This window comes from Strigops habroptila, chromosome 11 (genome assembly GCF_004027225.2).
Source record: "Strigops habroptila isolate Jane chromosome 11, bStrHab1.2.pri, whole genome shotgun sequence".
In the NCBI taxonomy this organism is placed as follows: domain Eukaryota; kingdom Metazoa; phylum Chordata; class Aves; order Psittaciformes; family Psittacidae; genus Strigops; species Strigops habroptila.
Genome location: NC_046360.1, coordinates 3,244,967 through 3,264,563, shown reverse-complemented (window position 1 = coordinate 3,264,563; position 19,597 = coordinate 3,244,967). Strand labels below are relative to the sequence as shown.

At 51.9% G+C, this 19,597-nt stretch overlaps 3 protein-coding genes across 14 annotated transcripts in view; 1 reads left to right on the top strand and 2 right to left on the bottom strand.

The window, feature by feature from the left end:
- PITPNM2 (phosphatidylinositol transfer protein membrane associated 2) overlaps positions 1 to 4,506 on the top strand; it is a 134,329-nt gene extending 129,823 nt beyond the window's left edge. For 2 of the 4 annotated variants that reach the window (XM_030502452.1, XM_030502451.1), the window contains one exon: positions 75 to 4,506. In XM_030502452.1, coding sequence (XP_030358312.1) covers positions 75 to 413 — 339 coding nt within the window. In that variant the 3' untranslated portion in view covers positions 414 to 4,506. The remainder of the gene's footprint in view (positions 1 to 74) is intronic. The other 2 variants (XM_030502450.1, XM_030502449.1) reach the window with 1 other exon arrangement.
- ARL6IP4 (ADP ribosylation factor like GTPase 6 interacting protein 4) lies at positions 2,499 to 11,173 on the bottom strand. Of its 6 annotated transcripts, none has more exons than XR_003993895.1 (7): positions 10,173 to 11,173; positions 8,301 to 8,503; positions 7,608 to 7,943; positions 7,026 to 7,143; positions 5,689 to 5,758; positions 5,308 to 5,487; positions 2,499 to 4,543 (listed from the first exon to the last, which is right to left on the bottom strand). XR_003993895.1 is itself a non-coding variant. In XM_030502466.1 (7 exons), exons 1-7 carry the CDS (start codon positions 10,330 to 10,332, stop codon positions 5,431 to 5,433), a joined length of 876 nt encoding a protein of 291 aa, XP_030358326.1. In that variant the 5' UTR covers positions 10,333 to 11,173; the 3' UTR covers positions 4,576 to 5,430. The 6 variants fall into 6 exon arrangements, 4 of the variants coding, with proteins under 4 accessions (XP_030358326.1, XP_030358327.1, XP_030358324.1 ...); XR_003993896.1 differs by having other exon boundaries at positions 2,499 to 3,240; XM_030502466.1 differs by lacking the exon at positions 2,499 to 4,543 and having other exon boundaries at positions 4,576 to 5,487; positions 7,608 to 7,837; positions 7,906 to 7,943.
- Positions 11,174 to 11,270: 97 nt separating this feature from the next.
- Positions 11,271 to 17,884, bottom strand: OGFOD2 (2-oxoglutarate and iron dependent oxygenase domain containing 2). Of its 4 annotated transcripts, none has more exons than XR_003993897.1 (6): positions 17,683 to 17,884; positions 17,534 to 17,590; positions 15,607 to 15,717; positions 14,529 to 14,628; positions 12,586 to 12,843; positions 11,279 to 11,951 (listed from the first exon to the last, which is right to left on the bottom strand). XR_003993897.1 is itself a non-coding variant. In XM_030502468.1 (6 exons), the coding sequence occupies exons 1-6, from the start codon at positions 17,803 to 17,805 to the stop codon at positions 12,484 to 12,486; spliced, it is 876 nt and encodes a 291-aa protein (XP_030358328.1). In that variant the 5' UTR covers positions 17,806 to 17,882; the 3' UTR covers positions 11,972 to 12,483. The 4 variants fall into 4 exon arrangements, 3 of the variants coding, with proteins under 3 accessions (XP_030358331.1, XP_030358330.1, XP_030358328.1); XM_030502468.1 differs by lacking the exon at positions 11,279 to 11,951 and adding an exon at positions 13,321 to 13,445 and having other exon boundaries at positions 11,972 to 12,843; positions 17,683 to 17,882; XM_030502470.1 differs by lacking the exon at positions 14,529 to 14,628 and having other exon boundaries at positions 17,683 to 17,883.
- Positions 17,885 to 19,597: the final 1,713 nt, after the last annotated feature.

The window sequence follows — 19,597 nt, the reverse complement described above, 5'->3', positions numbered from 1 at the left end:
CCTGACATAGCAAAGGTGTTTGGCTGCTAGTGGAGATGTGTCTAACGCCTGCCCTCATCCCTCTTGTCCCGCAGTTCATCACGGAGGGGTACGCAGCCCACTTGGCCCAGCTGGAGTACAACCACCGCTCGCGCCCTGCCAAGAACACCACGCGCATGGCGCTGCGGAAGGGCAGCTTCGGGCTGCCCAGCCAGACCGAGTTCCTGCGCAAGAGGAACCACCTCCTGCGGACCATCTCCTCCCAGCCTTCGGTCAGCAGCGCCGGCCACCGCCCCGAGCGCACCCAGAGCCAGTCCGACACCGACAGGGAGAGGGACAGGGAACGCAGCCAAAGAAGCATGAGCATCGCCACGGGGTGCTGGGGCCGGAGCGCAGCGTCCCGACTGGAGTCTGGCCTCTTGGGGCAGAAGTAGCCAGGCCGGAGCCAGCGACTGTCGGCTGCAGCCACCGGAGGAGAAAACAAAAGGAAAAGAGGGATGAGGCCGGCGTTACGGGCTGGAAGGGTAAATATGGTGCTACTCTAATAACATCATGGTATTCTGGGAAGAGACGGGATGTTTCCCACGCAGAACGTGCAGGCCTTACAGCGGGAGCATGAGGTTTGTGCAGCATGAGCCCAAGGAACAGCTGGAAATCAGGGGGGGAAATGTCTCCAGGTCAAGATCGCACTCTCTCCTGCCTCCTTCTCTTATCCAGGTTTAGTGACTGTAAATACGTGCCTCCTCGCCTTGTTAGCCATCGCTCCGATACGCGTGACCGAGTGCTGTCCTCAGAGCCACAGGAACAGGGGATGAGGCTGGGGAACTTCTTGGTTGTCCCAGGAGTCAGACTGCTCTGCTGGTACCGGCACGGGGTGGGTTTGGGGTTTGATAACGCTGTTTCCTGGCACAGACAGCCCCAAGCGAGGGATTTATCATGGGCTGTGCCAGGCAGAGCAACCGAGAGCTTTACCTGTACAAAGAGCTTCAAGTGCAGCCACTTTCTCAAGGAGAACATGCAGTGGTGAAGCATAAGGATGTGTCGATGCTGTTGGTAGGGGCAGAATGTCGGCAGATTCACACCCAAAAAAGTGGGGTCGTTATTACTGTTATTTTTTAAAGAGACCTTTTAGAAGCCGATGGAATTCAATGCATTGACCTATTAAAAGAGGAACACAAGCTATTTTGTTTGAGCTATTACAAACCTCAGACACTTAATTTGCTGTTAAAAGTCTCCAAATATTCTCGCTATATATCCTTTCCAAAAGTAACCACCGTATATTCGGAAGCAGCTGAAGGCACTCAGCAGCTACATGGCATTGCAGTTCTTCTCATCCAAATGCAGGGTCTGACTCTCTCAACACCCACCTCTGAGACGATTTCTTCTTCCCAGGTTCTCTCCAAGTTCAGTAGCAGCTTTCATGGGAAACCAGACTTGCTTCTTTTACCTGTAGTTACTGAACTGTAAAACCTCATTGTTTTTTGCACTGATGATTTTTAGAATGGAAACCTGTTACCATCTCATGTAGCTACACCTAACTGTTTGTAGTGCATGACAATGAACTATTGCTAAGCCAGGGTGTGTGTGTATATATATACATTATGTGCATATACATATGCACACACACACGTATATATATGTATATATTTATAAAGGGAAAAAAACAATCTGTGCAGAAGTTTTTCCAGCAGTAAGGAGACTGTAAGGAAGTGTGCCAACGTCAGGCAACCTTAAGAAAAGGCCATATCTTAAAATTTCCTGGTGTGTTTCTCAGTGGATGTGCCTGAGCTGATGGTTTGTGTGCTGCTGGAGCGAGCCAGGGCTGGGTGCATGGCAGAGGGGAGCTGTGGGTGTGCAGGGCGAGCGGCACAGGAGCAGCAGCACTGGAGGAGAACAGTGCCTAGAGCGAGGGCTCACCAAAAGCCCCTTAGTCCTGTCCCTCCTGGGTCAGCCTGGCCCCAGCAATGGGTCCAGTTCCCTCCTTGCACACACCTCCCGGGGCAGAGGGGCACCCACCCCGTGGTGCCCATTTACAGACTCCAGTTGGCCTCTTCACATGGAGATTTTATAGTCCTACTGAGCTCCCCGACTGCGTGTAACCCCGCTCCCCCCTCCACACTTCCCTGTCTTTATATCACTTTCTACTTACGAGGATCTTATTTATAACAAAGAATTTTTTAGACTGGCTGCTTCATTTTATTACCTGTTTCAATCTGAAGTGCAGGACGGCCGCACTGAGATACACAGCACTGTGAACGCTGCTCTGCTCACCGGCTCTGGGCCACGGTAGGCAAATCTTAACTTATCAGACACCCGAGGCAGATCTCGTGTTCGTGGCGCTGGAGGGTCGAAGCGGAGGCAGAGGAGGGACAGTGCTGAGCTGCTGGTGGAGCACTGGAACCCACCTGCCCACCTGCTGCCCAGTGCAGCTCCCACGTCTTGCAGCCTTGACTGCAACATGTTTAACCACTTCTCTTTGATAATGATTCAAGTACAGAATGTATCTGATGACTTTTGTTACCGAAAACTGACTTCCCTTTCTGCCGACTCGGTTTAGCTCTCTCTGAATGTACATCCAGAGCTTGACTGGGTTTAAAAACCAACGTGAGTTATCGCAGCTTTTTGCTAGTCGAATGTTCTATCCAACAGATGCCATCTGAGTAGGAAGCCAAGCCACAAATCCATCCTGTGAAGTCACCAAACCACATCACACAATAATTCCTGCAAATTTGGATATGGCCTTTGCAAAATTCAACTTTCCTCCAAGTCCACAACTGAGGCATGATCTGTACATTTTCCAATGCTGACAAGATGTTCACATTTTCTTATGTGTAGATAGTGTAAAACAGAGGCGAATGTAAATGTTCAACATAAAAAGTGGATATATAAAATTGAAAGTTATTTATTTATGTAGAGGAAAAAAAAAAAAAACAACAAATGTCTGGAGGGACTGGAACCTTCAGGGTTTATTAATATTTAAAAATGTAGCTTTTTGTTTCAGGCATTATGTACAAAGCAATTATTTTATGGACCAAGTTTAATGTAACGTCAATGAATGCAGAAGTGCAATATTATACTCACCTCTCCATCACTCCATGTTTTAAATGGCTACTAACCAGTTAGACTGACAATCATAGCACCTCCGTCCTCATCCTTTGTTGAGCTTCTTGAAACTTGCCCGGGTCCTTTCCCTGGCCCCCCATCCGTTGCCATTGTACGGATCCAACACGGAGAAGCAATTGTAGAGCAGGACCTTTATTGCTGCAATAATACCAGAGGAGGTGGGTGTAGTTACCAGGAAACACGCCAGTAAGTTTTCCTCCACCGATTCAGTCCATCATAGTCTACATCAATCTATCCTCAGCCGCCCCCATCTGGCACTCATCTATCTGAAGCAAAGATCAACATGCTACTCACTCAAAGAACAATAGCAATAGTTTAACTCTGTGTTTATAACCTGTTTGTTCCGAGCTGTTTTGGAGAGCAATGCATGTGACCCGATGCCTTTCCACCTGTATGGAAGAGGATCCGTCTGGATGCAGTGAGGGAAAAGATGAATGTATATTCCATCCTTACTAAAGGGGCACTGTCAGGTTAAAGACCTAATCTTACCTTTTGTTACGAACCACTTGTTTGCAATGAAAAGAATCTGAAGTTTCTTGTACTCCTTCCTCCCTTCACCGTTGTCTGGGCAGCCCTCGGTGCGACCAGCGACGGTCGCGCTGCTGCTGCTGCAGCCCACGTCCTGTTCTCACACACGAGCACAACGCAGCCCGCGCTGCACAGGCTGCCTCAGCCTCTCCTTGTTCTTCGTTGTTTCCATGGGAATCCAACTTTGCTGCGGAGCTCAGAGTTTTTATAAAGACAAGCAGCTTTTTGTATTACTGCACTATCGGGCCAGACTTTCTACCTGACGCTGTCCCTTTAAAAGTCTTTTAAGAATAAAAAGAGGAGCCCCATGCATTCCCTCCGAGCCGGTTTGCTGGGTTTCCGCATCACTCCGTCAAGATGAGGCGAAATCCTAATACCAAAAACGTTTACAGTGTCCGATACGCGAGCCGAGAGCAGGAACTAGCCAAAGGGTTACAACAAACCCCCCCGCGCCGCCCGGCAGCCTCCGTGCTTGCTGCAGCAGCCCCTTCTTCAGGTATCGCCACTGTTTGCTGCATTTCCTATTAGTTCTAGAAGCCTTACGGTCCCCCTCCCTGTCCTCCTCAGCACCCTCTCTGCCTGTTGATACCCCCTCGACTGTCAATTTTATATTCCAAGGATGTTAGTTATATTTTTCTTTATAAAAACTTGCTTTAGGGGTAACAGAGGCGCGTGGGGAACGCCGGAGGGCATGCCCGAGGGCGCTGGGTACGCCCCTGGGTGTACAGCACCGTGCCGATGACTCGCTTGTGTGTGACAAACCCTTCTGTACAACTTCCTTCTCTTCCTTGCTGTTAGTGCATCGTTCCAATGCCTGGGTGTGCTTTGTGTACAGTATCATTGTGAGTTACACAGATTAAAGAAATGGGAAGGCTCTTCTCTGTCTGCTTTTTATATGAGGGGGGGGAAGACTCTAGAAACAGACAAGTCGCAAAACCCAAGACGTGAGCAGGCACCAGTTTAATGGGGTTACAGCCATGAACAGAACATGGAAACTCTGTGCAGATCAGTCCTGCATGACCCATTTGTCCTTTAATCTTTTGTCCTTTTTGGGTTTTATTACAGTTTGTAGGTTTATGACGTTCACAGTGGGGGAAAGGCTGGCTGTTTGCTTCACAGTGCTCATGGGCATGGGCCTTGAGAAGCCCAGAGCCCCATTGCTGCAGGGAAGGGACACGACTTGCATGCAGGAACAGACAGCAAGGCAAAGCCACCCCCCTGCAAAGCACCCCAGATAAAGCTGCAGAAAGGCTGAATAAAGCCTTGGGGACACAGCGGAGGGTGGCACTTGAATGTGCCTGAGCAGAGCCATGCGGCAGCACGGCTGCTTGTCTCTGAGCAGGGTTGGTTGAGTGCCTGCAAGCCTGCAGCACCGGGTAAGCACAGGGCATGCAGATCCAGCAAGGAAGGAGCTATGAGCAGCCACTGAAGGTAAAAAGCGGCAGCCAGCTGCACACCTTGTCCTGGCCACAGCATTGGCTCCCACCCGCCAAAGCCCAGAGCTGAGGGGCAGCAGCACCAGCGAGCACATCCCCTGGGTGCTGCTGAGCCTCAAAAGGACAGGCAGAGCTCAAGGGCATTACAGCCGTATCGGCCTCAGTCAGGAAAGGGAGGGGAGAAGTTGTTTACTGGGAGATGAACTATTAAAGTCTCTCTCCTTTCCAGTCAGTAACTTACAGAGCGGCTGGAAATGCCCCTGGGGAAGCATCTTGCCGTGGTGCTGCCTGCATGGTCCAGAGGCAGAGGCTGCGCTGGCCCGGGCAGCAGGACAGGCTCCTGGCACGGCTGGTGCTTGTGTGCTCACTGCAGCATCCCCGTCCTTGCCTGGAAGGCCAGACCATCCCCCCGGGTGGCTTGCTGCAAAGAGAGAGACACGGGTGCTCACAGCATCACCTGCCCGAGGAGGAAGGACCACCAGCACCCACCCGCAGCCCCTGCAGAGCTGTTTGCCCTGGTAGAGTCAGTGGGGTCCTCAGGGAGGAAAGGCAATGCCTCTGGGCACAGCAGCTCCCTGGCTGCACCAACCCTCAGCTCATGCCGGCGGCACGTTCCCATTACCTTGTTAATCTCCTTGTGTCTCTCCTTGCTGACGATTTCTTCCAGTACTTCTCCATCTCCTTTAATAAGCCTGGAAGACAAGCACAGGCCCATGGGCCATGAAGACTACCACCAGACACGCTGTTTCCCCGCCGCAGATGGTGCTGTCCCCCCACTGCACCCCAAGGGCAGTGTTTTGCCATCAGCTCCTTCATAGCAGTACGTGCCTGGGACCAAGTGCTGAGCTGATGCACCTCTAGGTAAGACCAGTGATGACCTACCCCTGAAGTTCTATTATGTGACTTCTGTTGCTTAAATAGCATGTCAGGCTTTCCCACTGCTCTTGAGGGATTGATGTCACCACACTGCAGCAAGGACAGATGTGGTCCCCACAGAAATCAGCCTCCCCCTGCACGGGCCACCCGTCCCTGCCCCAAGCTTCACTGTCACTAGGAGTGACCCCAACCCCTGCAAAAACCTCTTCCCTTTCTCACACACAGGTTCAGGTCTGGTCCTGGTTCAGGGAAGCGCTGAACCATTCAGAATGAGGAGCCAGTCTGAGCCTGAAAGGCAGCCAGGCCACACCAGAGAGCATCTTGCTGAGCAAATTCCAAGCAGCTCACACCTCCAACCGTGAGCAGAAACTTAATTGTCTTCATTACATGCCTTACAGGGAACTGACCTTTGTTCCACACCTCCCTGAGCCCTGCAGGCTGCCTTCTATTTTAAGCCTGGACTTGTCATACCCAGTTCTCTTCAGTGTGATGTTTGCTGCTTGCTGGGAAGATGCAGTTTACTAAAAACTGGGTCATTTCTGTTTGGCAGCCACATGAACTTTGGGTTGATTGTTGTGTGTAACCCCAAGGGGCACACGCTCCCTCCTCACCTGCACCTCGGTGCTAACTGGGGCCAAGCGCTTCGGAGCTGAAAGGTAAGTGCATGAGGCAGTGGGGTGAGGTGTCAGTCACCCCCCTGGTTCCTGTTCTGCCCCTGTTATATGGGATTGCACAATCCCATATAACAGGGACAAGCTGAACTTGTGACAGTACAAGGAATAAACCTCCTGCCTCCAGGAGCAGCGTGCTCTGTGTCTGTACCCCACAGCTCCTGGCTGGGACACAGCCCAGTGCTCCTTGCATGGAGCCCCAGCACAGTCTGATGTCAAAAACATCACTTTTGGGGGGAAGTTACACCAGGTCTGACCAGGGGAGATCTGTGAGGGATCAGCCTTTGCTGCTCAAGGGGACTTGGGTCCACCTATGATACTGCAGTGCCATGGACAGGCATCCTCCAGGATTCAGCCCACACAGCATGGATGGGGATGGAGAACCCGCCTGCCTTTTCCCCAGACATCATACCTGGTTCTCCCTGTTTCAGGATCCACCACTCTCCTTATGACGCTCTGCCTCGCATCCCATTCTTCCTTTGTCATTGGCTTCATAGCCTGGATTCGGGACTTTTGTTCATCTGTCAAAACTGGAATACATCAGTTAGAGCCATGATAGGGGCCAGCTCCTGCTGAGGGGCACAGCACCATGCCTGAACAGACACACGTGCTGCACCTATTTCCTGGTAGTACTGGGGGTTCAGTGATGAACCATGCAAAGGAAGGGCTGCTTCACATCCCAAATCCAGCACCAACTTTGCCAGTGTGTTACTGCTGACTGTGTCCTTCCATCTGGCACCTTTGTGCCCCGCTCACATCTATAAACTACATCTAAACACTTCACAAATCAATCTCTGAATGTGGCCCCTTATATTTGCCTGATGTGGCTCGAAGGTGGCCACAATACACAGGAGGGAGGAGAGCCTGGAGCTCCTCCCTGTGCACAGCCCTGCTTCCCTCAGACATCCCACCTGGAAGGACACTGTGTGAGCATCTTTCCCCAGCACGATGCCTGTGTGCCCTGGCCTCAGCAGGAGGCAAACACCATCGTTACCTGGTCCAGAGTCCACCAGAGATTCCTTCTGCCACTGCTCCAGCGAGGGGCCGGGCACTGATTCTCCCTTGGCTTTCTCCTCCTTAGCCTTTTCCTTTGACTTCTTTTTTGATTTCTTCTTTATTCTCTTCTTCTTCTTCTTCTTGTCTTTCTCTTTTGCTCGCTTTTTTTTGCTGTGTCGACTCTTCTTTGTTTTGGAGTCACTGTCACTGGAGTCATCAGAAGAGGAGCTGGAAGAAGAGGAAGATGAGGAGGAGCTGGTGGATGAAGATGCTGTCTCAGAGGAAGAGGTACTTGCCTTCCTCTTCTTTTTGTCCTTTCTTTCTTTCTTCTTTTCTGCAATATATAAGAAGAGGTTGAGTGGAGCAGCCCTGGCCCTGTGGCAGCAGGGATGCTGCTTACCCCCCTCCCAGCCTGGTTTCTGTCTGGCCTGAACAGCAAAGCCCTCAAACACTGTGGCAAAGAACCTGAACACATCACAGCATGTGGTTCCACACTGCCGGACCAGCACACGAGGGGCTGCAGGGCTCCACACATGTCAGAATGAGACTAAAATGGGCACAAAGTGCACAGCAAGGTGACAGACACCAATTTAATTTAAGGCAGGGACCCTCTTCTCCCACCTGGGCCCTCTCTGTGCCCCTGCACCCAGAAAATGGGGTGAAAACACAAGGTCATGGGCCTCTCGCCTACCTTCCTTAGCTGCCACTGAGCTCGACTTGTGTCTGTGACACCCAGACGTCCGCTTCCTCGGAGGAGAGCTGCTGCCCTGCTGCGAGTCCTTGCTGCTCTTCCTCCTTTTCTTCTCCTTCCTCTCCTGTCTGCTCCGAGAACTGCTTTTGCTCCTGCTCCGTGATCGCTTCCGAGACTGGCTGTGGGCCATGGTGCACCAGCCCCTGGGGGACAGAGTAATTCAGTGCCATGGGGAGATTACCCTTGCTCAGCAGCAACACATCAACAGCCTCATACACCTTAAAATCCAACCCTGAACCAACCAGCCCCGAGGACCTGCTGCTGCTCAACTCCCTCTCTGCTCTCGCTGGGCAGCAATAGGTCGGGGTTACCCATCACACAGCCATGTCCAAACTGAATTTCCCCAACCCACAACATAGATCCCTCAGCAGAGAGCTGGGACTGCACAGAGACAGCACTGACATCCCCGGGCAGCCCTCATCTGCCTTGGGACAACCATTCCCATGCAGGTTTCCCACCAGGAAAAGCCTCCACCAGGTTTTCCACGTGCTTCTCACATTTGTCTCTAGATGTGATGAGTAAGAAGGAATCAGGCTGAGTCCCACCAAGGAGGCTAAGCCCAGTGTTTGCAGTGCTGTGCCCTATGGATGACCCCCAGCAGCCACAGGCTGCCCCATAGGGCTGGGAGCTGTGGGGAGGACTCAGCACCCGCAGCCGGGCACCTCAAGGTGTGATGGATGCTGCGGTGACAGGCAGAACAAAACGTCCTCCCCATGGTGAACACAGAGTCAATCACCCCATTATTTAACTGCTGGGAACAGGCACAAGCCAAGGGGAGGGATGAATTTTTAACAGCCCAATTTGCTTTTAGAAAACACATTATACACGGAGCTGGCACCACCGTCCATCAGCCCAACCGATGCCAACAGTCACGGACCAGCGACGGTGTGATGGATGCCACCACGTTTAATTAATTGCATGTTTACCACCTCGACATTCCCAAGGAGAGGTTTGCTCCCAAGTGACTCACACCTTTGATTGATTTCCAAATGGAAATCTCGACCAGAAAATAAAAGCCCAAAACAATTAAGGACAAGCGAGGAAGTGTCTGAGGATGAGTTGTTCATCGACACACAGCCAGGACCTCGCTGGTGAGATGATGTTTGGGTTTCGGGTCTGCTCCATCCATGGCCATGGGGACAGGACCCACTTTTATACATTGGATGTGGAGCTGGGTGCAGATGGAGCATCCCCCGGAGCCCAGGATGATACCATGGAAACGGGATGAGCCTTGAATCCATCACAGCAGCACCATGATGGTGCTGGTCATGCCCCAAAGCTGGGGTCTCGCCTCCACCCTCCCACCAGGCTTGTGGCCACGGTGAGCGGCTCCTCCTGCCCCCCCAGCTTCACCCACGCCCGGCCCTTGGCTGGGAGCTGGGAGCCCAGCTGCTGCAATGGGAGAAGGAGCAACACAGGGAGCCTGCTGCATGCTGGCCCTTTAAGAGCTCAGCAAGAGGTGCGCTGCCCCTTTAAGAGCCCGGCACCAGGTGCGCTGCCCCTTTAAGAGCCCGGCACCAGGTGCGCTGCCCCTTTAACAGCTCGGCACCAGGTGCGCTGCCCCTTTAACAGCTCGGCACCAGGTGCGCTGCCCCTTTAACAGCTCGGCACCAGGTGCGCTGCCCCTTTAAGAGCCCGGCGCAAGGCGCGGCCCCGCGTGCCCGGCTCTTTAACGGCCCCCCCCGCACCATGCGTGTGTCTCCCCCCTCCCATTGTCCCCCTTCCCCGGTGCTCTCGGCCGCGTTGGACGCCCGGGCCCCGCCGCAGGTAAGGGGAGGACGGAGCGGAGGAGGGGAGCGAGAACGGACTCACCGCGGCCGGGCCGGGCCGGGCCCCGCCGGCACCGACCGGAGCACCCGCCGCCGGCTCCGCGCTCTCTCCCCTCCCACTTCCGGCCGCCGTGCGCGGGTCCGGCCGGCACCTGAGCCGCGCTCTTTAGTTCCGGAGCCCGCCAGGCCCAGGCTGGTCTCATCCTTCAGCTTCATTTTTGGGCCCAATTCGGGCGGGATGGGAGCGATAACTCCCGTTTTCTGCTGAAGGAAACGAAGGCTTCACGTCTGGGTTTCTTGATAGCAGCCCTTTGGCTGCGCGCACAAATGCAACAGCTGGTTTCCTTCCCGAAATGCGAATTCAATGGGGTTTGCTAATGAAAAGCTCATCAGCGCCGTGTGCTAATGGCATCCCCTAAAAAACACAGCGGGAAGGTTCGAATCAGCACCTTTTGTGTGAGCTCACATTCAGCCTTTCACAGTTATCAGCGATGCAAAGCCCAGACGCTGTAATTATTGCAGTTGAATAAAACGAATGAAAAAGCTCCTTATCAATGCAGTGGGGGGTGTGTATAGCAAATGTATACAATTAATTTTCCATAGAGCCAAATGCAGACACTAAATCAAAAGATATTTGGCTTCTTTAACTTGTTCTGTAGAGGGGAGAGGCCGTGATTTCAATAGTAACACAGGGAAAGCGCTTGACCCTCCTAATGCACCAGCTGCCAGGGAAGCTTGGTCCCAAATTAAGAGAGAGTTATTTGGCATCTCCACTTGTTCATGTAACTGAAGCAAGGGAGTTAAATGTATGCTCTTGTCTTCCTCTGGCAAGTTTTGCTGTGTTGCAGGTGGCTCCCAGAGCTCCAAAGCCCATTTGTCCTTGCTTAGTAAGGTTCACACAATCTTTGAAAGGGCAATTTTGGCTCAGAAGAGCTCATGGAGGCCTTGAGAGATCCTCTTGGCCACCCTGTGGGATCAGCACTCCCTACATCGCTCCTGATGGATTGATTTTTCTGGGTTAGGTAAACCTCTGGTGAGGATAATTCCATGCTATTCCCAGCAGCCCGCTGTGAATCGCCTGTATCTCCCTTCTGAGCAGTTCCTTTGCTGTCACTTAGCAACTAAAAGCTCTTCCCCTGGATTAGCGGAGAAGTGGTAAGTACAGGGCTTTATTGTACTGCTCTTTTCCACTTAGAGCGGGACCCGCGATGCTGCTGTTGGCACTGAGGTCTTCACAAAGGCCAAACAGCTTTGGGTGTTCTCCTTGTACACCTGAAAATATTTACAGAGCCTCTGCAGTCAATCAGTGTCAAGTCTTTCTGTGTCGTACAAGCAGCCCTCCAGCTCTCCAGCCTGAGTGTGAGCAAGTACCAGCTCTTTCAGCTCTCCAAGCAGCTGGCTTCCTTAACCCCAGCAGGACTGGGTCTGCATCACTTCCCAAGGAGATAAGTGCTCCTTACATTACTTGTGCATCCATCAAAGAGTCTGAGAGGTCAGAAAGGAGCTTTAGCCAACTTGGTCTGGAGAATTCAGGCTTTACCATCTGCTACCACAAGGCACAGAGATTCACAGTTCCGGGCACATCGTCTTTCAGGGTCTCTGTGAAGCCATCTCCAAACCCCTCTGCTTCCACCAGCTCAGGTTTCTTGTTGCACATGGGGCAGAGCTGGTTGCGGATGGCAGATGATCTCATCCAAACAATGAGGTTCCAGCGCTCCCCAGAGGCAATGGGAAGCGCCCCGTGGATCTGCCCTCCTCGGTGTAACAGCCCCTGGGCTCCCACGTGTTCGATCTCTATGTACTTTGGCACAGGGGTAGGATCCTGGAACAAAGGGAGGCGGATACAGCATTATGCCAGAAAGTCCCTAGCAAAACAACACTCAAACAGTTGGAACTTGCCACCTCTTCACCCACAGCACCCAGTGAGCAACATGGAGAGGACTCACTGCACCTCTGGAAAGCAGCCACTTCAGTGGGGGCTTGGCAGCAGTTTAATACAGTTGTTTTCCAAAAGGGAATTTAAAGAGAGAGTCGTTTCAACCCAAAACCTGTTTCACCAGGAGCTTTCACCCCTCTCTTCCCTGCAGCCCACTGCAAATCAGGGCTACAGATTTAGGTTTAAGTCTCATCTGAAATAAATTCCTGCTGGTTCTCTCCCAGCACCTCCCTGCTCAATACTGCAGTTGTGAAAAGATGGGCTGCTTTGTTTCATCCCAATTTCTACTACAATTGCTGTCTGTCCTCTCTTTGAAGCTTGAATATTAGTAATGTGCTTGTAAGAGAACAAAGGCTCCTGTATAACCAACATGTTTTTAAAAAGGGGGAAGGAACAGAGCAGGTTTGACTGTCAGAAATTAATAGTTGTGTTTCAGCACACAGTTAATGCCCTGAAACTGGGGGGATGAGGAGATAGAGGGAAAAAGAATCAGGGTCTGGGTTAGGAATATACTCAGTACCTGACTGAAATCCCCAAAGTACAAGTTGCCTTCTGTGAAGTTTTTTCCCAGTGAAACATTTAAGGTGACTTCTGCATTGTCATAGTGAGAGCTCAAATCCAGATCTTCATGCAGTGAGTACTTGACAACAAATGCCTTATGGCTGTCCAGGCAGGCACCCCCCAAGTCGGGATAGAGCAGTGCTGTTATGGGCCGCAGGTATTTTTCCCGCAGGGGCGTGATGAAGGTTTCATCCATCCCAAGCTCATTTAGCAAAACCTGTCCCAAAGAGAGGAGATGGGAAGAGCTGATCAGCTACATCTGCTGCTTCATCAGAGCTGTCTTGTTCTCTTCTAACCCTGCTGCTTGCTCAGATAAAGAACTTTAGAGCAAAGGCTCCAGCTACAGGCAAAAGAAGGAGGATCAAGGTGGAAAGTGATGGGGAAAAGACAGACTAAGATCAAAAGTTGAGTGTTCTTTAAAACCTGACTCCTTGATTTAAACGTGTATTGCTTAAATTCAAGGTGCTCTTTGCTCTGAGATACCAAGTCCCATCCCCTTTCCCTGCACGCCCCTGTCCTTTTGTCTGTGTGACGCACTCCCTCAACCCTTTCACTTCAAGGGGGCTGTATTCAAACTGCACTGTGCTCAAATTACAGACATTTTGGAAGGGAAAGGAGCATGAAGTGAGGAGGTGAACCCGAGTCTGCTTGTGAACACTCCCCCTAAAGAAGCACAAGAGACAGTGAGTCCTACCCCATAGTTATTCATAGTGTTGGGCCTGCCTTTCGGCATATCTGACTGCTCAAAGTTCTCCAGCTCATCCACAAAGGCTTGGCAGAACTCCTCTGTGAACACTGGGAGTCGATAGATCCTCTTATCTGCCAAGAGAAAGGAGACACAGTTTGCTGGGGAAAATAACAGGCGAGAGTGTTCTTGGCTGTCGTGCTGTCTGACAGGGAGAACGCAGGACCCATGTGCTTTGCTTTGTGCTCAGGCTGCTCAAAGGGCTGGAACCATTCCCTGGGGTCAGCTCCGGGATGTATTTCATGTTGTCCCCCTGTTTCCAGGCTTCCCCATCCAGCCAGGATGATCAAAATGCCTGCTCTGTGTGCCAAGGAAATGTTTTGAGGGAGGGCAGTGAATCAGTGGCTCGTCACAGGCACCCAAATACAGCCCCATGGAAGGAGGAGGCTCAAGGTCATTTGGGGGATGTGGGATTCACTCATCCAGTGCCAACCTTCTGGGAAGACCAGGCTGCCTAGTCTAACTTTCAGGGTAGAGCCCTAAAGGTCTGTAGAAGTGGAGCTCAGTATTGAGGATACAAAAGCTGAGATAAGGACAGCATGGAAAGGCTATGTGTCTGGAAATTGTGCCTTGGGCAAATCCAGGAGCCCTGCACATACACAACATCTGTGTCTTTCTTTTTGTCTTGAGAAAAGGAGGCAACTTTGCAACTTCCCATCCACATTTTGTCAGCTTTTCTGTTAGGGAGAAAGCTTCACAGATGCCTCCAGGGAAGCTTAAAACCCAGAGCTCTTTCTAAAAGCATGAAATCTAGACAGAAACAGTTTCAGCTCAGACTAACCAACAGGGATTGTCTGAAACAGCAAAGCACTTGGGGAGGGAAAACCAAGCTCCTGGAGCTAATAGTATTCCTTCAGCAGGTTCCCCTGTGAGGTTGTGGTACAACCAAAACCCCAGCCCTGCTGCAGGCTGGAGCCTCTGGTGAGACATCAGCAGACTGGGACTGGGAAAGCAGAGAACAGTATCTTATCCAGAGCATAACCACTGCACAAAACTGCCTCTCCAGAGACTCTCATCGAGCAGAAAATAACATCCTGTTTGTCTCGGTTGCGTATCAAATGTGAGCTATTAAAGACAGGACTTGAAAACAGCTGTCAGCACTGAAGCTGCAGTGTCACACAGGGAGATCTTTGTGGCTGATGTGTTGTTTTCTTTACCTGAGAAGGACTCGAGGTAGCGCAGGAGGCCATGGAGACGAGCATCTGGAGATGTGCAGTATCTCACAATTTCCAGAAAATCAGGGGCCAGGAATGAATCCTTGCATCAAGAGAAGGATGAAAATACACAGAAACACAATTAGCCTGCAGAGTATTTTATAGCCCAAGAAGAAAACAGACTTCCAGGCACATAAATACGTAGAACCTAGGGAGCTAGGCTGATAGTCGCACTTGGGTTACTTCTGTGGCAGGATGTTACTGCTGTTTTTCTTGATGGTTTAGGTAAGATGTTGCTTGCTCTAATTGATGGGTTTTGAAGTATAACTGATGAGATGTATTCTTAGTGTGATAGGAAAGAGCCTGGCTCTTATTATGGACTCCTAACAGGTAAATGCAAAGTCTTTCCTAGTAGATTTAGCATCTTGTCACGGCCTCAGCACAAGAGAGTGACTATGCTCTGCTTTAAACACTTCCCCACACAGATCGTGAGAGACAACGGCAGAACAGACAATGTCAGAACTTGTTACTAAAGGATCATGGGGCAGGAAATCTGCACAGACTTGTTTGTGCATTGCTCCTCATCTGTAGTAATTATCCAGCTGGGAAGGCTTGGGTCTGGCAAACACAAGGAAATTCAAAGCAGAATTGGGCTACTCTGCCTTTGCAGTGGGGTGCATACGTGCAAGCAGCCCGCTGCCCCCCTTCAGCTGATAGTAACACATAACATGTCCGTGTGTTCAGCCCACAAAGGCTCATTTCTGTGGCTGTTCATTAAACTTCACTGTTTGCTGCAATGACACTTTAAATTACTAATGGTATTCTGAGTCCAGTAGGAGGTGCTAGCACAGCCTCAATACAGAATGACCCTTATCTGGCTATAAGCCATGTGGAACCTTGCCTGGAAAATATGCTAACCTATGAAATCTTTAAATTCAGTCTTTGTATGCTACAGTTTGGTTTTAATTCAGCCCAGCTTTAGCGCTGTGTGTAATCCTGAGGAGAAGAGGGCTTCCTATTGCAAAAATAAACTCTCAGGCAATCCCTTGGGTGCAAAACAGATTCCAAACATGCTGCCTACCTGCAGAGTGTACACTTCTGGGTGTTTTCTTTTGTAGCACTTTGAGATGACGGCTTTGCGTTTCACTGACTGTTGAATTAACTCTTTTCTTCTGTTCACTTCTGCCTCAATCTACAAGTAAATAGTAGAGAATACTGTTAGAAAATCAAAAGGGATAACTAAAACAATAGCAGGAATTTGCTCATTGTTTTAAACCAGTTATTTTTGTTCCAGGCACCTCTGGGAGACAGAGTGTTTGCCTTTGCTTTGCTGTAGTCAAGGCAAGGCCAATAAACAGCTGAAAAGCCAAATGCCCAAAAGGGATTTGAGACACGTTCTCATTACAGATGGCTTAAAAAAAAATAACTGAAGTCTTTCTGTGGATGTGTCACACGGAGCTGTGAGGTTTCAGCCCTTTCAGGCATTCTGACACCTCATGGAATGCCAGCTTAAGAATCTGGCTTATGTTCTGACAATACAAGCATTGTCCAAAATAAAGACATTTGCTGGGAGGAAGACAGGACTTGTCATGAAGGGATTACTGCTAAGTGTTGCTTGGACACACTAATCTGTCATTTCAGAGGAAACAGCTGGAGTAGCAGCTGATTCAGACAGTTCTTCCTATTTAATAACCCCCTGTGAGATTAGTTTATAACATTCCTTGGGAAAAAAAGGAAGGAGAGCGTGCTCCAGACCCCTGGTAATGTGGTTAGAATAACTAACATCATTTTATAAGGCAAGCAGCCATTCTCTGCGACCAAAGGGTTCACATATTCATTCCTTTTCCCTCATTATCAGCCCCTGCAGGTCCTGTGAGCCAAGCAGATGAACCAAACAGATTTCTTCTTCCCCTCCCTACCAACCTTAAGGTTCCTGGGCACTAGGATTGCTCCCTTCCCTGCTGGCCTTGAGGGTCCCAAGCACCCAGGCGCTGCTGCTGATCTCGTCACGGAACAGGGAGGTCTAACAGCACCCAAAGCCTATAAAATCAGTGCTACAAGCCCTAAATGGGGAAGATGGGCTGGAACCGTTGTTGGATAGTGAGAGCTATGACCCCACCATCAGGGGGGTCATAGGGGCCAGGGACACCTTCATCATCATCATCATCTGCTTCCTCTGAGGACTGAGTGAGCGACTTGCATTCTTTTATGTGAATTTTGAGTCTACATTACAATGGTTATAGTGAGACAGAAAACCATGTATTAATATCTGACCTCATTTACCAAGGGTCTGAATGATTAGAAAGTTAAGTGAGGATCTAGCTGATTAGAAATTATAATTCATGATCTAGAAATCCAAAGTTAAGTTGTATAAATTCTGTGCTTATTGTGCTACACTGATTCTGTTTGCAGGAATTCTACGCCATTCTCATTAGAAATTCTTTACCATACTAATCATAACATCCTGTTAAGAAAATAACGCTTTAATTGCAACTATGATTTAGTGCCATCATCATTCTGCCAAGAATCCCTAACAGAACATGCCTGTCTCCTTAGTGTCGGTGGAATTAGAGCTGATTGTGTGGCCTGGAAAGAAACACAGACTCCTCCCTAAAGAGCGCCCTGAGGGGAGAGTTCTTTCCATAACCTCCTTCAGCAGACCTCGCATGAACCCTGTAGGAGCCCGAGTGATCCCATCTCAAGACGCTCTTTAACAGTAATTAGAAGGGATGAGTTAAAACAAACCGGGACCCAGACTAAACCCTGGGAGCGCCACTGGAGGACTCTTCAGTAACGTGCCGAGTATTTGCCTCCGGGGTGTCGCCAATGCAAACGCAGCCCTGACCACATCCCGACGCCAGCGGGGAATGCTCTCCCTCCGGCGCCTGCCCATCCCTTGATGCGGACAAGGCTCCGGGACCCATGGCTCGGGCTGCCGCCGACCCCCGCCAAGGCGCCGCAGCCCCCGGCCCGCTCTGGGGGGGTGTTTAGGGCCGAACCGCGCTCACCTCCCGCAGCACGGCCCCGAAGTCCTCCTCGCTCCGGCAGCCCCGCTCCCGCAGCGCCTGCAACACATGTGGCCCGTCACCCCCTTGCCCAGCCTGAGCGGCGGCCGCCGCCGCGCCCGGACAAAGGGTCCCTGCTGCCCCGCCGTTACCCGCCCGTGGTCGCGGCGGAGCTGCCGCTCGTCCCGGTACCGGACGTGCAGCCCGTAGCGCCCCACGAAGATGTTGTCGGAGAAGAAGCAGGCGCAGGCCAGGAACGGGCGGCCCGCGGACATGTTTCCCGACGGCGGGCGGCGGCGGCGGCACCACCAAGTGCGGGTCCAGGCTCCAAACGGCTCCGCCGTGCAGCGGGAAGTGCCGCTTCCGTCCGGGAGGAGGGCGCGTCGGCAAATTCCGATCCGACAGATAAACGAAGGGAGGCAAAACTTGCCCGTTTTCTCCCGTTTTATGCTGCTTTTTGCATCATTTCAGTGGCGTCACCCCCGTCCTTGGCGGGGACGGGACCGCGCTTCCCCCTTGCGTGAGCACCACCACTCGGCGAACGGAGCGGCCCGAACCGGCGCTGGCACCGCAGGGCGGATCAACCGCTGCCTATTCCGAAGCGGGTGCTGAGGAGCGGGACCGGACCTGCTCGGGGTTCACGGGTGGTTTGCAGGGTTACTATTTGCAGACGGTCCCTTAGAAGCCACCGCCACGCCCCCCGCGGGGCGCCGAGCGAGCGCGGCGGGGCCCGGCCCGGCCCATGGTGTCGATGGAGGCGGCGCTGTCGGTGGCCGAGGAGGAGGAGGTGGTGTCGGCCGAGTCTTGCGGCCACGGCAGCAAGTTCGAGGACATCTACCGGCTGCTGGCCGAGGGCTGCTTCCCGCCCAGCTTCTGCTCCATCAAGAGGAAGAACCTCAAGCGCTACGCGCAGAAGTTCGTCGTTGACGGTGGGAGCACCGCGGGGTGGGGGGGGGACGGGGACACAGCGGCGGCCTTGGCCTGACCATGAGGAGCGCCGAGGGGAGGGACCTGGGTGGCCTCAAAGGGGGCAGGAGGAAGGTGAAGGCCCCCAGAGCATGGGGAGGACATGGGACCCCAGGGTGGTTTGGGTTGAAGGGAGCTTAAAGCTCATCCAGCTCCAACCCCCTGCCACGGGCAGGGACACCTTCCACTAGAGCAGGTTGCTCCAAGCCCCTGTGTCCAACCTGGCCTTGAACACTGCCAGGGATGGGGCAGCCACAGCTGCTCTGGGCACCCTGTGCCAGCGCCTCAGCACCCTCACAGTGGAGTTTCTTCTTTATATCCAACCTAAATCTTCCCTGTTTCAGTCTGAACCCATCACCCCTTGGCCTATCACTCCAGTCCCTGATGAAAAGTCCCTCCCCAGCATCCTTGTAGCCCCCTTCAGACACTGGAAGCTGCTCTGAGGTCTCCATGCAGCTTCTCTTCCCCAGGCTGAACAGTCCCAGGTTTCTCAGCCTGTTTTCATATGGGAGGTTCTCTCCTGATCGTCGTCTTGGCCCTTTTCTGGACTTGCTCCAACAGCTCTGTGTCCTTCCTATGTTGGGGACATCAGAACTGTACACAGTGCTCCAGGTGGCTTCTTTGCAGAAGGGAGCCATGGAGTGCATCATTGCCAGTACCTGCTGCCTCTCTCATGCTATCTCTGTGCCTTGGCATCACTTTTGGGGTGCAGAATAGGGATTGCAGCAACCTGGGGTAGTACCACAGGATAAGCCATAGCTGGCCTGGAGAGATCAAGGCAGCTTTACCGTAGCAGAGGATTTTGTTCAGTCCTGGGTGCAGAATAGAGGTTCCTGGGCGTATTTGGGGGTAATCCCAGTGTAACAGCTTCTCCAGTGGTGCTGCAGAAGGTCCCAAGGCAACAGCCCCGCTTTGTTGGGTCTCACCTGGTTTTCCCACTGTAGGAGATGACCCTTTCACTGGGACTGAGTAGGTGGAATGGCTGTGAGAGGGTGTTCTTTTACATTAACCTCTCCCATCTGCAGGTGGCTGCCTCTACTATGTGGGACCCAAGAAGGAGGAAAAGCGGGAGGTGATCGTGGATCCTGAACGGAGGCGGCA